Consider the following 18,209-nt stretch of genomic DNA (forward strand, 5'->3'; position numbering starts at 1 on the left):
AGCTTTCTCCACCTTGACCCTGTCTCATTACTGTCTCGTGATTAAACCTTCTTTTCTAGGAACAGTAATGTTTCATCTCCACCCCTTTCTTTCTTCTCCATACAGAGAGCTTTAATCACTTGTAACCTGAGTTCGCTGGCTTTCTGACCATTGTGGTATGCTAAATTTTGGTTACATTCTGATGAGGAAGGTAGTGTCTTTCAACTAATCAGTTCCTCTGCATTCCACTTTGCTTTGTAGTGTGTCTGAGGGAGTTCCTTTTCACTTCAATTGAATGTGAAACCTTCTGAAAAATCTTAATTGCTTTGTGACATGTCAGTGTGTTTTAAATCATGTTAGTTAATTCTAACTGATAGTCAAGTAAATTGATTTATAATAAAGCTACAGTCTTTAGTCCCTTGAAAATGTGAATGATTCCATCTTTTTAAAGTACCTCTTGCCCATGACTTTATTTCAGATCCATTGTTCCTCAACCATGATGGGTGTCTCGTTTCTTTAGGAAGTGTATTGTAATTTTATAGACCCATAAATATGGAATCGCTGTGGCTTGTAACTGGCCACAGGATTTGTGTTTAGCTGACAACACAGTCTTCATTACCTATCTGGTTTTGGCTGGCTGGACTCATCTTAGCCTGCCTGGAAATTTGTTCTGGCTTGTAAAAACATTTATCTAATGACAAAATAATAAATTATTTCTACCTTATTTTAGCTCTTGCTTAGCTTTGTACAGTTGTGTGGTGTAACCCACTTTGGTATACATGTTTTGTATTTAATATATACTTATAACATGTAGGTGTTCTGTGTAAAGTTAACTATCTATAACCATAGACTAAAGTGGAACAGAGTAAAGACATGTGGCTGTAACCACGGCCTTGAAAGTACTGTCATGAGATGATGCTATAGGTCCCAGACCTAAGAACAGCTCACCAGTGGCCAATTACCGGTCATCAAGTAGTGTGACCTTGAGAGCAGAAAAAGAAACCAACAACCCACAGTTTTTGGGGAAACAGAACAAAGAACAGATATGTGGCATATATAAAACCTGTCATATATGATGAATGAGGATATAATGCAGACTTGCAGACCAGTGAAGAAATAACAAGGTGTAAATCACATTAACATAGAAATTACTCCAAGAGAGTAATTACTTCAGAGAGAGACAGGACGAAAAAACAGGCAACATCTTACTTCTCGTAGCAAAAGGCTTGGGATGCTGATAACTTGGTCACCATACACCACCTCCCCAGGTTGAAACCATTGACCTGGAAAGATAGTGTGTATATATGTCATTTTAACAGTATTTTGTTTGGAGTGTATTAGCATCATTGTAAATGGACTAATAATAACTCTTTGATTAGGCTGTTATAACTTCCATGAGTTAGATTAGATCACCTTCTTCTCATAGATTATAAAAAGTCTTTATGCTTGTAACTTTAGCATTTTTATCAGATTTATCAGATCTTCTGCATCTGTTGTCAGTTCCCTTTTCATTTGACAGCCGGTTCCTCAGTGGCAAGATTAACCTGAAACCTTGGTTTTCAGAGGTTCCTCAGACTTCCCTCCCTGTGCACCTTTGCTCTGTTTCCATTCTGATTTAGTTTCACTTTTTTCTATTGTACTGGGCTGCTTACATCATATAACATTTTTAAGTAACGCTGCTATCTTTAATCCAATGTTCTTCATTATTCTGAAGCGTTGGAGGATGCATACCTTTCATATTCCAAAGGTGTATTTAAACTACAGGTAAAATTACTAAGGCACGTTTTAAGTGTATTCACTGAGAGATTTTCTTGATCCTTTTGGATATAAAAAGATGACTCTTCATTGTCTAACAAAGAATGCTGTGAAGTGCAGATCTCTAATACCTTTCTTGCCTTGCATGAGCAAGTACTTCAAATTCTTGACAGGCAGCTTATTTCTCAAGTTAAAACTATTTTGCCATTGATGAGTTTTTTTGACATTTATCACATTTTTGAGCTAAATAAAATTCTTCAAGGAAATCTGTGAAATTGGTACACAAAGAAAACTAGTACTGGTTGGATTTGAGGTCTTCAAGTTTTTGTTTAAAAAACACAATGACTTTACTCAACGCCAGGCGGTGTACAGCATCCGATTAATGCTGTTGTGGTTGCTGTGATCTGGAGCAATGGCAAATGTTTTTTTAGGTTTCCAAGGTAACACTGCAATAGGGGTATGAATGTATGAATAACATATGTATGTATAACAATTTCTTAAAATATAAAAGAAACAAGGTTGGAGGTGGGATAAATATCCATATTTGTAAGTGAGCGATATCCAGCCTTGCTCTTCCCATCCAGCAATGAAAAACTTCACCTGCTTTGAGTCTGAATTTTGCCTTTATGACTTCTTACCAACCTCCCGTACCATCAGTTCACCACAGTGTGGTTTGTTTTCTTGTCTACACTAATAATAATTGTCACTACTTCCTAAATGTTGTTAACTGTATAACCACAGAACAAATTCCTATTACCAAAATAATTAATGTTCATGGCATTAAATGCAGTCCTTAAAATAGAATAGACTTGCCTGAATGTTTTCCCTTGTAAGATATGTTTATGTACTCAGTTGGAGATATTTAGGTGAGCTGTTTTTCATAAGTGGATGGAAGTCTGGCCAGAGTATCACGTTCTCTGGAGTTGCCAAAATAATAAAATGTTAGTTTAGGTAAGAGGAAAAAGGTAAAAATTGTCATGCTAATTGGATCTCTGATCTCTAGTGCAGTAGCCTGAACTAGCAGTGCTTAGTACAGATTTTTCAAGCTCTTCATTTAAGAACCATCAAACTTCAAGTAAATTTATTCAGTTAAATAGTAACATGGTTGTAGGGGAAATTTCTTCCGAAGCCCAAAGGACTGCTGACCTTATTGTTTGGTCTGTGTGTACACGTTATTTACTTAAGCTTAGTCTAAAGTTAATTATGACTCTTCCGAGTTGTCTGTTGTTCAGTGTAAATTAAGAGTTTGCTGTTATCTTCTCCTTGATCTGTACGTTAACACGTGATATGCTGTAAGCTCTATGTTGAAGGTCAGGGAAGATTAATCTTTACAAGTTGTATCATCCTCACACTTGCCTCAGTGATTATTTTTGAAATAACCAAAAGGCATGCGTGTTGTGTTTTTTTCAGCTGTAATGAAGCATACTGTTTGCAATATATCTGTATACTGCAGATATAGTAGATGAAATTATTTTCCTTGGTTCTAGAGGAATAAATACTGGAAAATTAATATGAGGCCACACTTGCATTTTGCATGCCTTCTAGCAAACTTAGGAAAGAGCATGATTGATTAAATCTGATGAATATTAAGAGAAAGTTGTAATTTCAGTCATTATAAAGTTATTGTGCCTAAGTAGAAAATATTGATTATGCTATATTGGTTTGTTAGAATTTGTTTCTTCGGATTTTGGATTAATAACTTGTATAAATTTTTATCAGCTTAAATGATGCATTATAATGAGACATGTTTCTCCTATAGATAGGGAACACTGTGTTTGCACCTTCTCTTGCATACCAATGACGGTAGCACTGTGTTGAAGGAAGTGAAAAATTGAAATGGTAGCAAATATAACTGATTGACTTTTCTCTAAAGTGACATTTTTCATATTCTTTTTCCAGTTAAGACCTCAGTCCCATCGCTATTGAGATAATTTTTATCTGATGTGTCATCGTAGTTCAGTTACACATTAGTAATATTGGGTTGGCCAAAAAGTAATTGTGTGTTTTTCCAGGTAAATGCAAGGCAACACTTTCATGGGAAACAGAAACTGCATTAAACAATATAGTGTCCATTTTGTTCAATTACCTTTTGCCATCTTTCAGGAAACTTCATGATTCCACATTCAAAAAAGTTCTTATCTTTTTTAGCAAAAAACAATCCCAAGAATGATTTGATATCCTCATCAGCAGTGCAAAATACTCAATAGCTTTGACATTCCAACAGACTGACAGCAGAACCTTCCTTTGGTGAATATCTGCTTGCGAAGTGCTTTGAGCTGGTGCATCTCACTTGTTCCATGATCTTTTTTGTTTGTCGTTGTTGTAGATGATCCATTTTTCATTGCCTGTTATCAGACATTTAAAAAATGGATTGTTTTCTTCATGTTTCAAGAGAGAATCACAGATGTCAACACGCTTAATGAGAAGAATTTCTTTGAGCTTGCGTGGTACCAAAATATCAAGCTTCCTAACATACCCAAGTTTTTTTAAATTGTTTTCAGTGCTCAATTTCAATATGTTAAGATTATCAGCAATCTCTTGTGTTGTTAAATGCCAATTGTATTAGATTGGTGCCTTGATTTTGTCATTTTCAACTTCGGCTGGCCTTCCTGAGTGTGGTGCATCTTTAACATCAAAATCCCAGGACTGAAATTTAGCAAACCAATTCTGACACTGCTGTAGCTTTAAGACATTAGGGTTCATAAGGCATTAGGTTTCACCATACACATCATGTAACTTTTTATGAGCTTGCACATTGTTTTTTCCTTTTCTGATGTAATATAGTAAAATATGACAAAAATGTTTGTTTTGATTTTCCATTTTGAAATCAAAGCCAAGTAAATAATTGTCAACGAAATCGTGCACTTTCTTTTTCTAAAGCACGCTTGAATGGTCAGCTATCAAGTTACGTAATGAATTTGCAGTTGAAATGTAACTTCATTTGAAAGACATGTATGTCCATCTATTTAGAAAAACCTGCAGTTACTTTTTGGCCAACCCAATAATTTGCTAATGCTTTTTCAGGGTAGCTGTTTTCAACTCTTTATTGATATCTGGATGTTGGTACTCTTCCCAGATACATATAAAATTTGAGGTGGGTTGGCTTGGTGTTATTGAAGTTTGTCTAAATTTTCTGTGTTCTGGGAATGCATATATAATTGCAAGTAAAAATAATTTTTAAGAAGTAGTGATGACCATAATCTGTTTGAATGTCTTATTTTTCCTTGTTTTTCTCTCTGCTTTCAGGTCTGGCAGTTTCCCTTCAGTTGCTTCATGGAGACATAGAACAAATTAGGAGAGAGTATACATCCATGTTTACCCATGGAGTATCCATAACAAGGAAACTAGGTTTTTCCAATATTATAATGCCTGGTAAGTTAAAAAGAAAAAACTCTCAATAAGCAGCAGAAGAAAGAACTAATGATAAATTACTTAGCTTTTAGGTGCTTTCTAAATAAATACTGTATGCTAAAAGTTCTTAAACTTTTCCAGATACTCTTATGCTAGGTTTTTTTCAGATAGTTGGAAGAAAACTGTGTTGCAGTGGCCCCATTGCGTTATACATTGTATAGTTACTATATCAGTGTCAAAAGGGCATACAGCCACAGCAGCCTTTTTTGAGACATGGGACCTCACTTTTATAGAAGTGAAGATGACTGAATGCAAGACTGCTGAGCTCTATGCTGAGAAAGAGATAACCAGCAGAACAGCATGTTCTTAGGAGCTGGTAGTTTTCTAAATAAGGATTAATAGAATTTCACTGACACTGTACAGCTTCTGGTTTCACCAGGATTTGTCTCAAATACTGGAAATGAAGATACTGGAAATGGATAATAATAGGGATGTAGAGATTTTATTTTGATTGTGTGACAAAATATGTGAATTTTAAACAGATACTAAGGAAGATAGAATGATTGTGACAATATGAATATGAAGAAGCAAATACAAGAAGATCACTGTAATATCTGTAGTTCCATCCCTGAAATGAAATTTTAATAAAAGTTTAACGGATTGCTGGAAATTATAAGGCAAATGTGTCTTTAAAGGAAAAGCATACTTGCAACCAGACTAGTTTGGCTTGATTGCGGTGGTGTGCTGTTACTGAGAAATGTTGCAGGGAGGAGCTCAGTTTCAACTTAGTCCACACACAATGCCTTGACTCTCAAATGTAAATTATCCTCATGACTTGCAGATTTTTAATAGAGACTGCCTTCTTCTTATAAAAATCTGTCTTTACGTTCTTGTGTACCTAAATCAGAAGTAAACTAAGGTTCTGAGGTGAGAATAAATAAGCTTCAATACTCCACTAATCAAGGAGGTCTTAAAATAGGCATTGAAAACTAAAGTAATGAGATGCAGCTTTAGTTATGGGCATGAGTTTCTCTTGAACTTCTGCCTGAAACTTGACAACAGAGAGTTCACTGTTGTGTTCTTACTGCCAATTAAACATCTGTCCTTCTGCATCCTTGATCCGTACTACTAATCACTTAAAACATGCACAGAACACAAATTAGTAAAGGACTTTTAGCATTATTATGAAAATTGCTGGTTTGGCTGCAATTTTTAGAACAATAAAATGCCTGAGTCAGGTGCCATTTAATGTAAAGGTAGATTATATATGTATGTTTAATGGAAGCATTCGATTGGAATCTTATGGCTTATTAGCAAGGGTTTATTTGTTATATTAGTGTTTTGTGATTTGTAATTTGAATCAAATGGATATTGTAGATAATATGGCTGAAGACAGTGGAAGCAGTTTTACTGAGCACACTATGACTCCCATTAAGAAACCATCTCCATTTGTCTATGGTTCAGTGACCTTCTGCTCTGTGTTATCAAATTTTCTAAGTTCTGTAAATAGCTCTTGTATCCCCTCACTTTCCAGTTGTGAAATAATGTGATGTACTAAACTATGAAGAACATATTATAGTTGAGTACTGTGTAATCTGCTGCTGGAGGAGTTTCTGAACTCAGTTTCAAAGAATTGCGCAGGCTCAGTTTGTCTCTTTTTTATTAAAAAAATAATATATGGATTCTGGTGTGCTGCTTTCTCAGTCCAAATGTATGCATACCTCAATTTAGGAAATGTACAACTTTTATTCTATGTTTACTGGCACAGAGAAATAATCGTTTCACTCTTGCAACGATGAGTTACAAGGACTAACCAGAGCAGTATGCCCTAGGCACTGAAATGCCCACAGGAACCCAGCCTTTGAAATGCTTTATTCCTTTAAAGCTCCCTTTTCATTTTGTTTCTCTTATCGTATCTTTTTTCAGAGATAAATTAGAGAACTTCATCTTTTGCCACTGGAAATGGTCATTAATTAATCTTATTTTATATTTTTTGTTCAAAGTAAGTATGTTGCTGTGGCTAATTAGCACTCATGTTAGGGTTTTGAACCAGACTGTCTTGAATTATTCAAGAAGAAATACTTCATGCTGCTAAACAACAGTATCTCTTTTATAAATGCCATATTTTAAGTCTCTCTCCTATTCTGGTGTATTTAAACTCTCTCTGACCTTCATTTTTCATCATATCAATCCTTTTCTCTTTGGAGGTTTTGCTGTTAAAAGTAACTTGGATCAGCATACATGTCAAACCAGAATCTTCTTGACAATAATAATGCCTGTTTTTATAGAGCAATGCTTTTTATGTCACTGGATCCTGACAGGGTGAAGCCACAGAATGCTCTTTCCAGAACCTGCAGAATTTCTTAATGCAGAACTCCAAGTGTTTTAGGAAATGAAGTAGATGGCTAGAAAAATGCATATAAGGTTCAGAAAGACTGAAATAAGTAACTCACTTTATTCTAGCTGACAGAAGAAGGAAAGGCAGTAAAAGTGTTGTCTTGTGAGTCTAATCAACATGCTGCTTCTAGATTTAACTGGGATTTAAGGGCAGACTCTGTGCAACCATTAGTAAACTCCTTTCCATCATCCTAGTGTGGCAGTCTGCAGATGTTCTCAGGAAGGCAATGTTCTCAGAAAGCTATGTACGGTATCAAAGGACAGCTGTGCTTACACCCTGAATTTCTGTGCTTACCATTTCCTGAAAGGACAGACAACCACATCCTTACTTAGTATACAAAATTTAGTATTTAATATTTACGAACATATTACACTTTTTGAGCAGTACTCTAAGTTAGTTTAACATATGTAATAGGTGACGGTATATGCAAGTCCTTTTATATTTTTCTATACATACTTTTACAAGCGTTTTTGCTGGTTTATGTAGTGCACTCTTGTGGAATATGTTTCCAAATATGACTTACAGCATCTGTATCAGTGCGTAACTTCAGCACTGCGTATGCTTATGTGTTCTAGCACATATGCATATACGTATTCATTTGCGTCTTTGTGAAAGATACCTAATTCCGTAAAATAGCTGGGTCATTAATGTGTGTGGTTTGGGGTTTTCAGAATTGGCATAAACCCTAGCACAGCTTTTGTCTAAAAGAGGACTTACTAAAGGAGCCATAGCTTCCTGCTAGGACCACCAGTCGTAAACAGACTCAATACTATTGTGTGGTAAGCATCTGTATTGTTGCACATCTTCCTTTCTTGTGCTTGCCAGACCAGAACTGCGTCTGCTTTAAGTTACATGGTTTTTAATAGTGCTAAGTCTATTACTGATAGTTGCCTTGACTACTTGGTACATTCAAAGCCAAAACCCATTCAGCGTGAGACACTAGCACATAGTAAAGTAATCTCCTGTCTTTTTCTAGAATCCTTTTTTCACTAAGCAGTTCAGTTAGGTCCAGCCCTTACTTCCTGGAACTTTACCTACAAACTTACTCTATGCAGCTTTGTCTGTAATATCAAAGATATTTTTTATTTAAAACAGGTATAAGACTTTGAGAGACTCTATATCTTACAAGAGGATAGCAACTTGCCTCCAAATGTCCATTAAATTTACAGCAGTGTGTAAACAAATGATCTGTTGGCTGACATCTCAACAGATTTTCATTAGATGGATATCACTTAGCTATAGACTACCTTTTTCCACTTATGGTCTGAACTGATGACATTACCACTGCTGAAATCTGACCACCACTAGCTCTGAGTTAAGATCAGAGTTTGTATTTCTTCCTGTCTACCCAAATTATTAAACTCTTAAGATATTTAGAAGAGGTTAAAGAATTGGCAAGTCAGTACAATGATATTACACTGAGCATTGTTTTCTTTGTACATAAGCTTAGAGGGTCTATAATGGTGGTATCTGTAGCTGAGCTAGTCAGTCCTGACACGAAGTTCTTGGTTTATAATCCTTCACTCTGAATTTTTTGGTCCTCTTCTAATCCTGTCATGTAATTTGCAAATAACATTGCTAAAGACTCTACATGAAGCTACGGTAGTAATTTTTGTAATGGAATTTTCATACTTTCAGATTTGCTTGTGAAGCAATAAAAGTCACATTTGTTTCTCAATGTTCTTTTTTTCACAATTTCTACTCATTCAGCAGATGGGATGAGCTGCCCAGGATGTTGCAATGCTTTTAAGTGTCCTACATTAAGCTTTCATATGCTTAATTTAGGAAAAATAGTTTTTTGCCATCACATCTGCATTGCTTTGCATTTGTCAACTCTTAACTTACTTAGTCGTCCTTTAGCTGTCCAGTTAAATCTCATCAGAATCCTGTCTTTGAAAGCTTCTGAATATACTCTTTTCTTCTTCATCTGGATTATTAAAAGGTCTTTTATTCTTTTCATGTGCAAGCACACACTCTCCAATCTTTCTTACTTTCTATTTTCAGAAGCTTTTAAAATGAAACTAGAATCTTTGTCTTTTTTATGGAAATGATCTCTCAAGCTGCTATCCTTGTGATAACATGCGTTTTTCAATGATGTGATTTTGACTAGGAGCATATTCCATCTTTTAAAGCTTAGAATGAGAGTATGGAGAGCTAAACTGTAAAGCAATCTATGGAATCTGTTCTCTTTGTCATGGGAAGTGTCTGTATCTGTCAGTGAGCTTGTATTTAGTAGAGAGCTGTTGATTCTAGGTAAAGAAATATGTCTGACACACTTAAGCATTTTTCTCTCACTAGCAGTGGTGCGAATTTTTCCAATCTTCTTTATCCTGTGTGGAGTATGAACAGCCTAAATTTAACACCTGCCATTGTTTGTAGTTCTGATTTCCAAGAATCCAGAAATACGTATTTTTAATTACTGGGAGTATTAGTTACACAAAATATGTTTAAGCAATATTGTGAAGTAAAGACACCCTGAATCTTGACCTTTCATGAAATTGTAGTACTCTATGGGGAATATCCTCTGCCTTCCAAATGCTATTTTAATAGTTTTTAAAATCTTTGTTCCTATCAACCAAAGGAATTATCATTTCCCCAATACTAATACATGACTGCATACTTGGCTAGACAAGTGCAAGGAACTTCTGTATTGTTTTCTCTCTCCTTCCCATCTCCTCTGTCTTGTCTTGGTTCATTAGGAACTAAAGGAAAAATGAGAGAGCTATGAAAGGGAAGAAAAGCCAGGATTTAATTGGACTTCTCTTGATTTAAAGTCTCTGCAAGGAGAAAATGGGGAAAAGGGTCTAATGCAGTTTATAGTATTTGGAAGAGTAAGCTGGCTTTCTTTTGAGCATAGAGCAAGTAGCAGTGATGCATGGGAAGTGTATAAAAGGATAGTTATGGCTTGGAAGTCTTTCTTCAATAAACCAGGTAAGGAGCACAGGCATGCTAACAAGTGAATGCTTTAGCTCTGTATAAGTAAATGGTCTTTTGAAATTCTGTTGAAAATTTATATTGCAGCTATACAAAATTAACAGATCAAAGTTTTCTGTTAAACAGGTGTTTAAGTAATTATTTTCCACTTGTTCAAAGCAACTTGTTTTACATATCATTGTTAAAAGGAAGGGCAAAAAGAGAAAGTCACAGGGCAATTGGCTATTATGTGGCAGACCTACAATCCATTTGAAATCTGAAAGCATTACAGTTTGAGAATCCCTCATAAAGGGCATTTCATTTCCTTAATCAGCTGTAGTCTGATGAGCATTTCTTAGGGCTTGTTGAGAGCTTCTGTAATAAAGCTGAAAATGCAAATAATGTTCTCTACATTCAGCACAGTAGCATAACTGAGAAAAGGAATTTGTTTATTCATCTTTGCCTTTGATTTAAATGCCAGCCTGTACTTGATCCAATGATAAAAAGGCAGTAGTGTTATCGAAGTCACCAATGCTCCCAAAATTCTAACACATGCAAAGTTGTTTTAATATTTGCCTTATATAAGCAAGAATAACAGTGATAATATAAAAACTAGCTAGCAGTACATAAATAATGGAAATTGTCTTACTTCTTTCTGCCATATACTTAAGTGCAGACACACACCCTGTCCCAAATAAGTTTTTGTCAAGTATCACCCAGGGGGTCCCATTCTCAGACATTTTCTTTGTATGTATATACTTAAGCACCAAGTACACCACCTTCTCATTCTTGAGTCATGTGTGAATATTACTCATAAATAGTAAGTATTGTTATTGTGAGCTGCTTGCAAGTAGCAAAGTTGTTCTTTGCCACAGTAATGAGGAAGTCAAGGTTGCTATATGGGGAGAAAACGCTGAACAGACAGCTGACTGGTGGTTGTCATGGTCTTTAAATCTGACACACTTTTACTGGCAGCTTCAAGCATGTCAATGAGAATTGCCCTGTTTCTTAAAAGTGTTGAATACATTTGCTGATAAGCAGCCAGCCACTCTTTCAGTATCTCCTACAATGCAAAACAGAAAAGAAATTGTTTCAGTAATGGGATTTCACTTCTTAAGGTGATCAAATTCTTTGTGAAATGCAGTGTGCCTATATGTTCCTGAGCTGATCTCCTTGAGGATGCCTTTCTCTCAGATAACATTCTTCTGTACTATGATTTTAATGAATGATGCAAGATTGCGTAACTTGATTTTTTTTTAATTGTGGTTTGTTTTTTTTTAAAACTAAATACAACTCTGGATCATGCTTCAAAAATCAGGAAGAGAAGGCAAGAGACCAGCATTGCTGAGTAAAGACATGCTGCTCAAACTAAAGAGCAGTGGAAACAAGGACAGATATACTGGGAAGAGTTGCCCTGTTGTGTAGGGATGGGTTCAGGAGGGCCAAGGTGTAGCTGGAGCTGAACTTGGCAAGGCATGCAAAGAACAATAAGACATGCTTTCTACAGTTATGTCAGCGAGAAATAGAAGGTCAAAGCAAAGAAAGTGTACCCCATCAATGAACACAGCTGGCAAACTGGTAACAACAGACGAGGAGAAGGCTGAGGTACTCCACAACTTTTTTGCCTTAGTCTTCACTGGCAACCTATGTTCCCACGCCTCTCGAGTGGATGGGACTGCAAGGTGGGGAAGGAGGAGCAAAGTCCCTTCCACTGTAAAAGAAGATCAGGTTTGAGACCACCTGAGCAACCTGAATGTACATAAGTCCATGGGACCTGATAAAATGCATCCCAGAGTCCTGAGAGAATTGACTCGTGTAGTTGCCAAGCCACTCTCTGTGATATTTGAAAAGTCTTGGCAGTCAGGTGAAGTCCCTGATGACTTGAAAAAGGGAAACATTGCATCCATTTTTGAAAAGGGTAGAAAGGAGGAGACTGGGAACTACCAACCTGTCAGCATCACTGCTGTGCCTGGGAATTTCATGGAACAGATCCTCCTAGAAGCTATGCTGAGGCATATGGAGGACAGGGAGGTAGTTTAACACAGCTAGCATGGCTTCACCAAGAGTAAGTCCTGCCTTACCAGCCCAGTAACCTATGATGGAGTGACTACATCAGCAGACAAGGGAGGAGCTATGGATGTCTCATCTGTCTGGACTTCTGTAAGGCCTTTGACACAAGATCCTTCTCTCTAAATTGGAGAAATATGGATTTGATGGGTGGACTCTTTAGAGGATAAGGAATTGTTTAGATGGTTTCATCCAGACAGTAGTCATGAACAGCTCAGTGTCAATAGCCAGACAGAGAACAGTGATGAGTGGTGTCCCTCAGGAGTTAGTACTGGGACCAGTACTGTTTAATAACTTCATCGATGACATAGTGAGATCAAGTGCACCCTCAGTGGATTTGCAAATGACACCAAGATGAGTGTTATGGTTGACAGACCTGAGGGATAAGATGCCCCTCAGAGGGACCTGGACAAGCTTGAGAAGTGGACATGTGTGAACCTCACGAGGTTCAACATGGCCAAGTGCAAGGTCCTGCGCTTGGGTTGGAGCAGTCCTCTCTATCAATACAAGCAGGGGAATGAAGGGATTGAGAGCTGCCCTGCAGAGAAGGACTTGGGGATACTGGTGGATGAAAAGCTGGACATGAGCGAGCAATGTGTGCTCACATCCCAGGAAGCCAACCATATCCTGGGCTGCATCAAAAGAAGCATGGCCAGCAGGTGAAGGGAGGTGATTCTCACGCACTACTCCACTCTGGTGAAGACCCTACTTGGAGTAATGCGTTCAGCTCTGAAGTTCTCAGTACAAGAAAGATGTGGACCTGTTGGAACAGATCCAGAGGAGGGCTACAAAAATGATCAGACAGCTGGAACACCTCTCCTATGAGGAAAGGCTGAGAGTGTTGGAGTGGTTCAGAGGAAGAGAAAAGTGAGGAAGAGAAAGTGCTGGGGAGATCTTATTGTGACCCCTCAGAACTTAAAGGGTGCTTATAAGAAAGATGAGGAGAGACATTTTAACAGGGTCTGTAGCAACAGGATAAGGGGTAGTGGATTTAAACTAAAAGTGCAGGTGAGACTCGATATAAGGAAGGAGTTTTTTACAACGAGGATGTTGAAACACTGGAACGGGTTGCCCAGAGAGGTGGTGGATGTTTCCCCATTCCTGGAAACATTCAAGGTCAGGTTGGATGAGGCTCTGACCAATCTGATCTAGTTGAAGATCTTCCTGCTCACTGCAGGGAGGCTGGACTGGATGACCTTTAAAGTCCTTTCCAACCCAAACCATTCTACAATTCTATGAAATCATCGAAGTTTAACTGCCAAAAAGTCATTAGCAAGAGTTTAGTATTGCTACAGTATTCCAGGATTTAATCTCTTCCTCCCCCCAACGAAGTGTATATATTAAGAAACATATCTATTTTGATAGTTAAAGTATTTGTGATTACTGCAAGTACTATTGGCTTGTAGTGTAACTTGTTGAAATTCAGGCTTATGTGCTGGTGATCAGCGCTGCATCACTCACACATAGGGCCATCTGTTTTTGAATTAAGCCTTTCTATCTTCTTCCCTGAATTTTTGTAAACTCTTCTTATATTAACTTTAGCTGCCCCAGTTCCAAGTTTACTGGACTAAAGTGGAGGATGTCCTGCCCATGTCTTTTATCTTCTAGTTTTGCTTGTTATTACCAGGATATGAGCATGAATAGTAACATCATAGAACATGTTAGCTGCGTAGCATGCATTGACTTGAAGGGTAGGAGGCAAGGTGGACTAAGGGTCCCTAGCCCTAGGCCTCTCCTCAAATTGAAATCACTTTCTATGTGGTGGTTTTTTTTATATTGTCCCACTGTCAGTACCTGCACAGCTCGTGTCACAATCTGCAAAGTTTTCTAAGGAGCTTTTCTCTATAATGTTTTTCATCCACAAGATTTACCTCCTGGATAATAACATTTTGTCTGTGCCACATCCAGATTTTCAGTCCCAACAACTGAAATTGTTCTAGGAGCTGTTAAAGTCATGTTTAGGGTATAAAACAAAGCAACTCGTTAGCTTATATTTTACAGAGATGTAAATGAACAGGAACTTTCTCTAAAGAAAATAATGCTTTCTGCTCCTTTTCAATTCATGGTTTTAAAGGACCTATAATTCTAAGCAAAGCTTTCAAAAAAGCAGTTCCTAACAAAAGCTCCTAGGGAGTTCTGTGCAATTATTTTTGAATTTGTGGCTGCTGTCAGGACGGTTTAGATTTGCAGACTGAAAGCTGTAACTATCAGAGATGCTATCTTGATCAAATACAATCATGCTGTGTTTTGTTACAGTAGTAAATAATAAAATTGAAATTTATTTCACTAGAAAGCTTTTTGAGGATAGCTGGCAAATTGAACTCTCTTCTTTCTAAAAAAGACAGGTACCTTTGATCTTTGACAGCTATCTTCAGCTTGAAAAGCCTCTTCCATATTAATATGCTACAAGAAATTTTACACTTCTAAATATGTTTGGAGTATGAGAAAAATCTTGTTGTTATAATATCTGTATTGCAATTCTAACTCACAGCTTCTTCAGTGTAAGTTTAGAAACAGTTTGTGATGATGGATTATTACTTTGACACTTAGGTTAGGTACAAATGTTTCTAGAAAAATAAAAGAACAAACAGTATATTCATACAAATATTCTCCTGATGCTTGTCCTGATCTGACCTTCTCCTTACTATGTTGCGCCTGTCACCTGAGGTTCAGTGGCAACATTCAAGCCTTGTGACCTGGGGCAGCTTGAACATAGGTCCCACAGCTGGGAGTACACCCTGTGAGCAGCAGCAGACCAGTGCTTGTATGCAGGTCCTGAATAGTGATAGTGCAGCCTCCTATCTATGAAGGAAAGGGAGCCTGCAGAGCCATTCCATACTGAAACTGCATGGTGGAGATAATAGGTCCTCTGAGCATGCATTGCGATCTCCAACCTGCAAATTACTCCTGGCTCTTTTCTTATTACTGGTCATTTAAAATCTGTGTTTTATAGTTGGCAGTTCAGGAACACCGACCTCCATTAGCTAAGTGTGTCCTCCAGCAGTCTGTCTTGCGGTTGTTTTGCTACTTTAACTGGCCTTTCCTCCTGCTCCTTGTAATTGCCTCTTTCATGTAATTGATACTGATCAGTTCTCTGTCCTCTGCTCCCATTTGGCCCTTGGACACTGCATTGCTCATTGGACTGAAGTCATGAAGCTGCTTCTGTTTCTTCTTAGGTCAGAAACCTTGAGCCGTAATGTGCCTGGTTAGCGCCTACACCTGGGACAAAGCAGGGATTGGAGTTTTTCCTCTCTCAGCCTATAAACAGTGCTTTCAAGATATTTTTGCCAGGTTAAAGCTGAAACATATTGGCAGGACCATACGAACAGGCAGGTACTGCCAATGCTGTGCTGTACACATTTTGATTTAGCCACTCAGACATTTCAGTTCAGCACCTTTCACACACAATTAAATTCACTTACCAAAGTAAATGTCCTTGCAAAATATGCACTGAACACTTGTGCTGCACAGGGAAGTTAAATCTGTGTGATCCTCCATATCCCTGCAGCTTTACATTTTTTTTTGTCACATTCTATGGAACTTAAATTTCCATATAGCTCTAGCCCTCACTTTGTAGTAGAAGCTTTTGTAGGAGTGCTTTGGTCTGTAGCTTTTAATATTTAAAAATCTGGCTTTGGTTAGTCAAATACGTGAAATAATAGGATGCTAAGTAAGTAGTGACAAAGTGTTGGAGTTAATGGGTCACTTCTGTAATAAGAATATATTGATTCCCTTTTTCAACACATTGCATTATTATCTGAAGTAAGAGCCGCTTCCATATTGCCAAGGTTCTGTAAGAGAAGGACAGGACAGTATTTGTAAAAGTACATCCTGCTCCTGTGTCCTATTTTCCCTGTGATTTGATTTCTTCTGGCAATTAAAAAGGTAAAACTCAATGGGTTTGGGTTTTAAAAAAAACAGCCTTAAAATGCAGACACCATTTATGAAAGCCTTCTTAACTTCTATGAAGCTCTGATTGCTTCATTTAGAAACACTTTCTTATTTTTACATAGAATCATGGAATGATTTGGGTTGGAAGGGACCTTTAAAGATCATCTTGATCTCTAAAGATCATCATCCCCCCCACCCACTGCCCACCATGGGCAGGGACAATTTTCAGTAGATCAGGTTGCTCAAAGCCAGCCCAGTCTTGAATGGTTCAAATGTTAGGGCATCCACAATTTCTCTGAGCAACCTGTTCCAGTGTCACTATCATTTAAATCTTGTACACTTTACTCAGTTTTAAAAGGAAAAATATGGTTTTTACCTTGTTTCATCTGGACTAGATAATGACATTTGTGGTGGAAATGGTTATTTGGTTATGTTTCTGTGAAGACGCCATGGAAAATTGAAATAATTCCTTGCTAAGCAATAAAAATAATGACTGAATATAGCACAAATGCATGTGGAATTCAAGTTAATCTTTAAAGAGAAATTGCTGCAGCTACAGGTTATATGCTAAAATCAGTTATATAACAAAACTTCCCTTTTTGATTATTGTGTGTTGTCATTTTTTCTGAATATAAAACTCTTGCAAGTGACCAGCTGCCAGCACTAACTTGAACCGATCCTAGCATAGGTGTATGCTAAGCAAGGACTCAAAATATTGCATGCTTTTTGGTAACCATACTATACTAGCTTCTAAAACTTTTATAATAAAATATTACTACAATGTGGAAATAATCAGAATCTAGTAGTTTTAAAGGTAATTTTGTGACCAGAATAAATATACGAACCGCAGCTCTACTGATTCAGATCAAGGGCCCATCTAGTCCATTATTGTAAACAGACACCTAAGGAAGAGTGAGAACTGAGTATGCATATATGTATATATGGTAATGACCCCCTGATGCTCTCCCAGCCTCCGGCTATTTTCAGCTCAAGGGATTTCCTGAGCTGCATGTGGCTGTCTGTTTCATATCCTTTAGTGGATCTTCCTTCCACAAATTCTCCATGCTTCCCTTCAACCCTTATGTCTTTCTCATATTCACAGCATCCTTCAGAAAGGTGTTTGTTTGTGTCTGGTTTTTGTTTTAGGGTTGCTTTTGTGGTTTGTGTTTGGGTTTTTTGTTTGGGTTTTTTTACAAGTCTTGCAGTCCATCACCTGAATCACCACCACCTTTTGCTTATTTTGAATCTGTCTCCTACAGGGAACTAGAGATTGATTCAATGGTTGCACATGCTTATTAGTAATTCAGTTCTTTCATCCTTGACTTCACACAAAGCTCTGAAGTGAATACCATCTGGTCCTGGTATTTGTTTCTGTTCATTCTGTCTAGCTGTACTCTAGTCTATCCATAGTTATTTTAGAAGATAATTCATAATAAGGTAATACAAGAGCAGATTTCCCCTTCTCCTGCTTTTTTTTTTTAACGGGCATAGTCCTTGAGAGCTTGATAATATAGCAGTTTCCCCTTTTACCCTTTTTTTATTTGGCAACACTTTAGATTGTGCTTTGGAGGAATAATTTAATATTTTGAATACAGTGCTGGAATAATGTTATAAAATTATTAGAAGACCATAGCAAGATCATTGTTTCTAGTACTTAAAAGTCACTGGGGAGTTGCATACAGTAACATAAATGCAAGAAATGTGAAACATGAGAGTTCAAGCAGGTCAAATGCACATAAAACAAGATGAAAACTGAAGATGCAATTTATCAGTTACATATCTTTTAATTAATTTTACTCACAGTACAAATATGTATCTCATGTTTGACTTCTAAGTGGTATGCCTATACACACAC

The 18,209-nt window shown here is 37.3% G+C and overlaps 1 protein-coding gene across 1 annotated transcript in view; it reads left to right on the plus strand.

Moving 5' to 3' along the window:
* Window positions 1–18,209, plus strand: part of DOCK4 (dedicator of cytokinesis 4) — a gene marked incomplete at its 5' end in the record, with an annotated part of 119,660 nt that overhangs the window by 13,621 nt on the left and 87,830 nt on the right. Inside the window, one exon of the mRNA XM_010183173.1 lies at window positions 4,981–5,106. Within this exon, the coding sequence (XP_010181475.1) occupies window positions 4,981–5,106 (126 nt within the window). The remainder of the gene's footprint in view (window positions 1–4,980; window positions 5,107–18,209) is intronic.

Source organism: Mesitornis unicolor, unplaced genomic scaffold, assembly GCF_000695765.1.
Source record: "Mesitornis unicolor isolate BGI_N332 unplaced genomic scaffold, ASM69576v1 scaffold7394, whole genome shotgun sequence".
NCBI classification, from domain to species: domain Eukaryota; kingdom Metazoa; phylum Chordata; class Aves; order Mesitornithiformes; family Mesitornithidae; genus Mesitornis; species Mesitornis unicolor.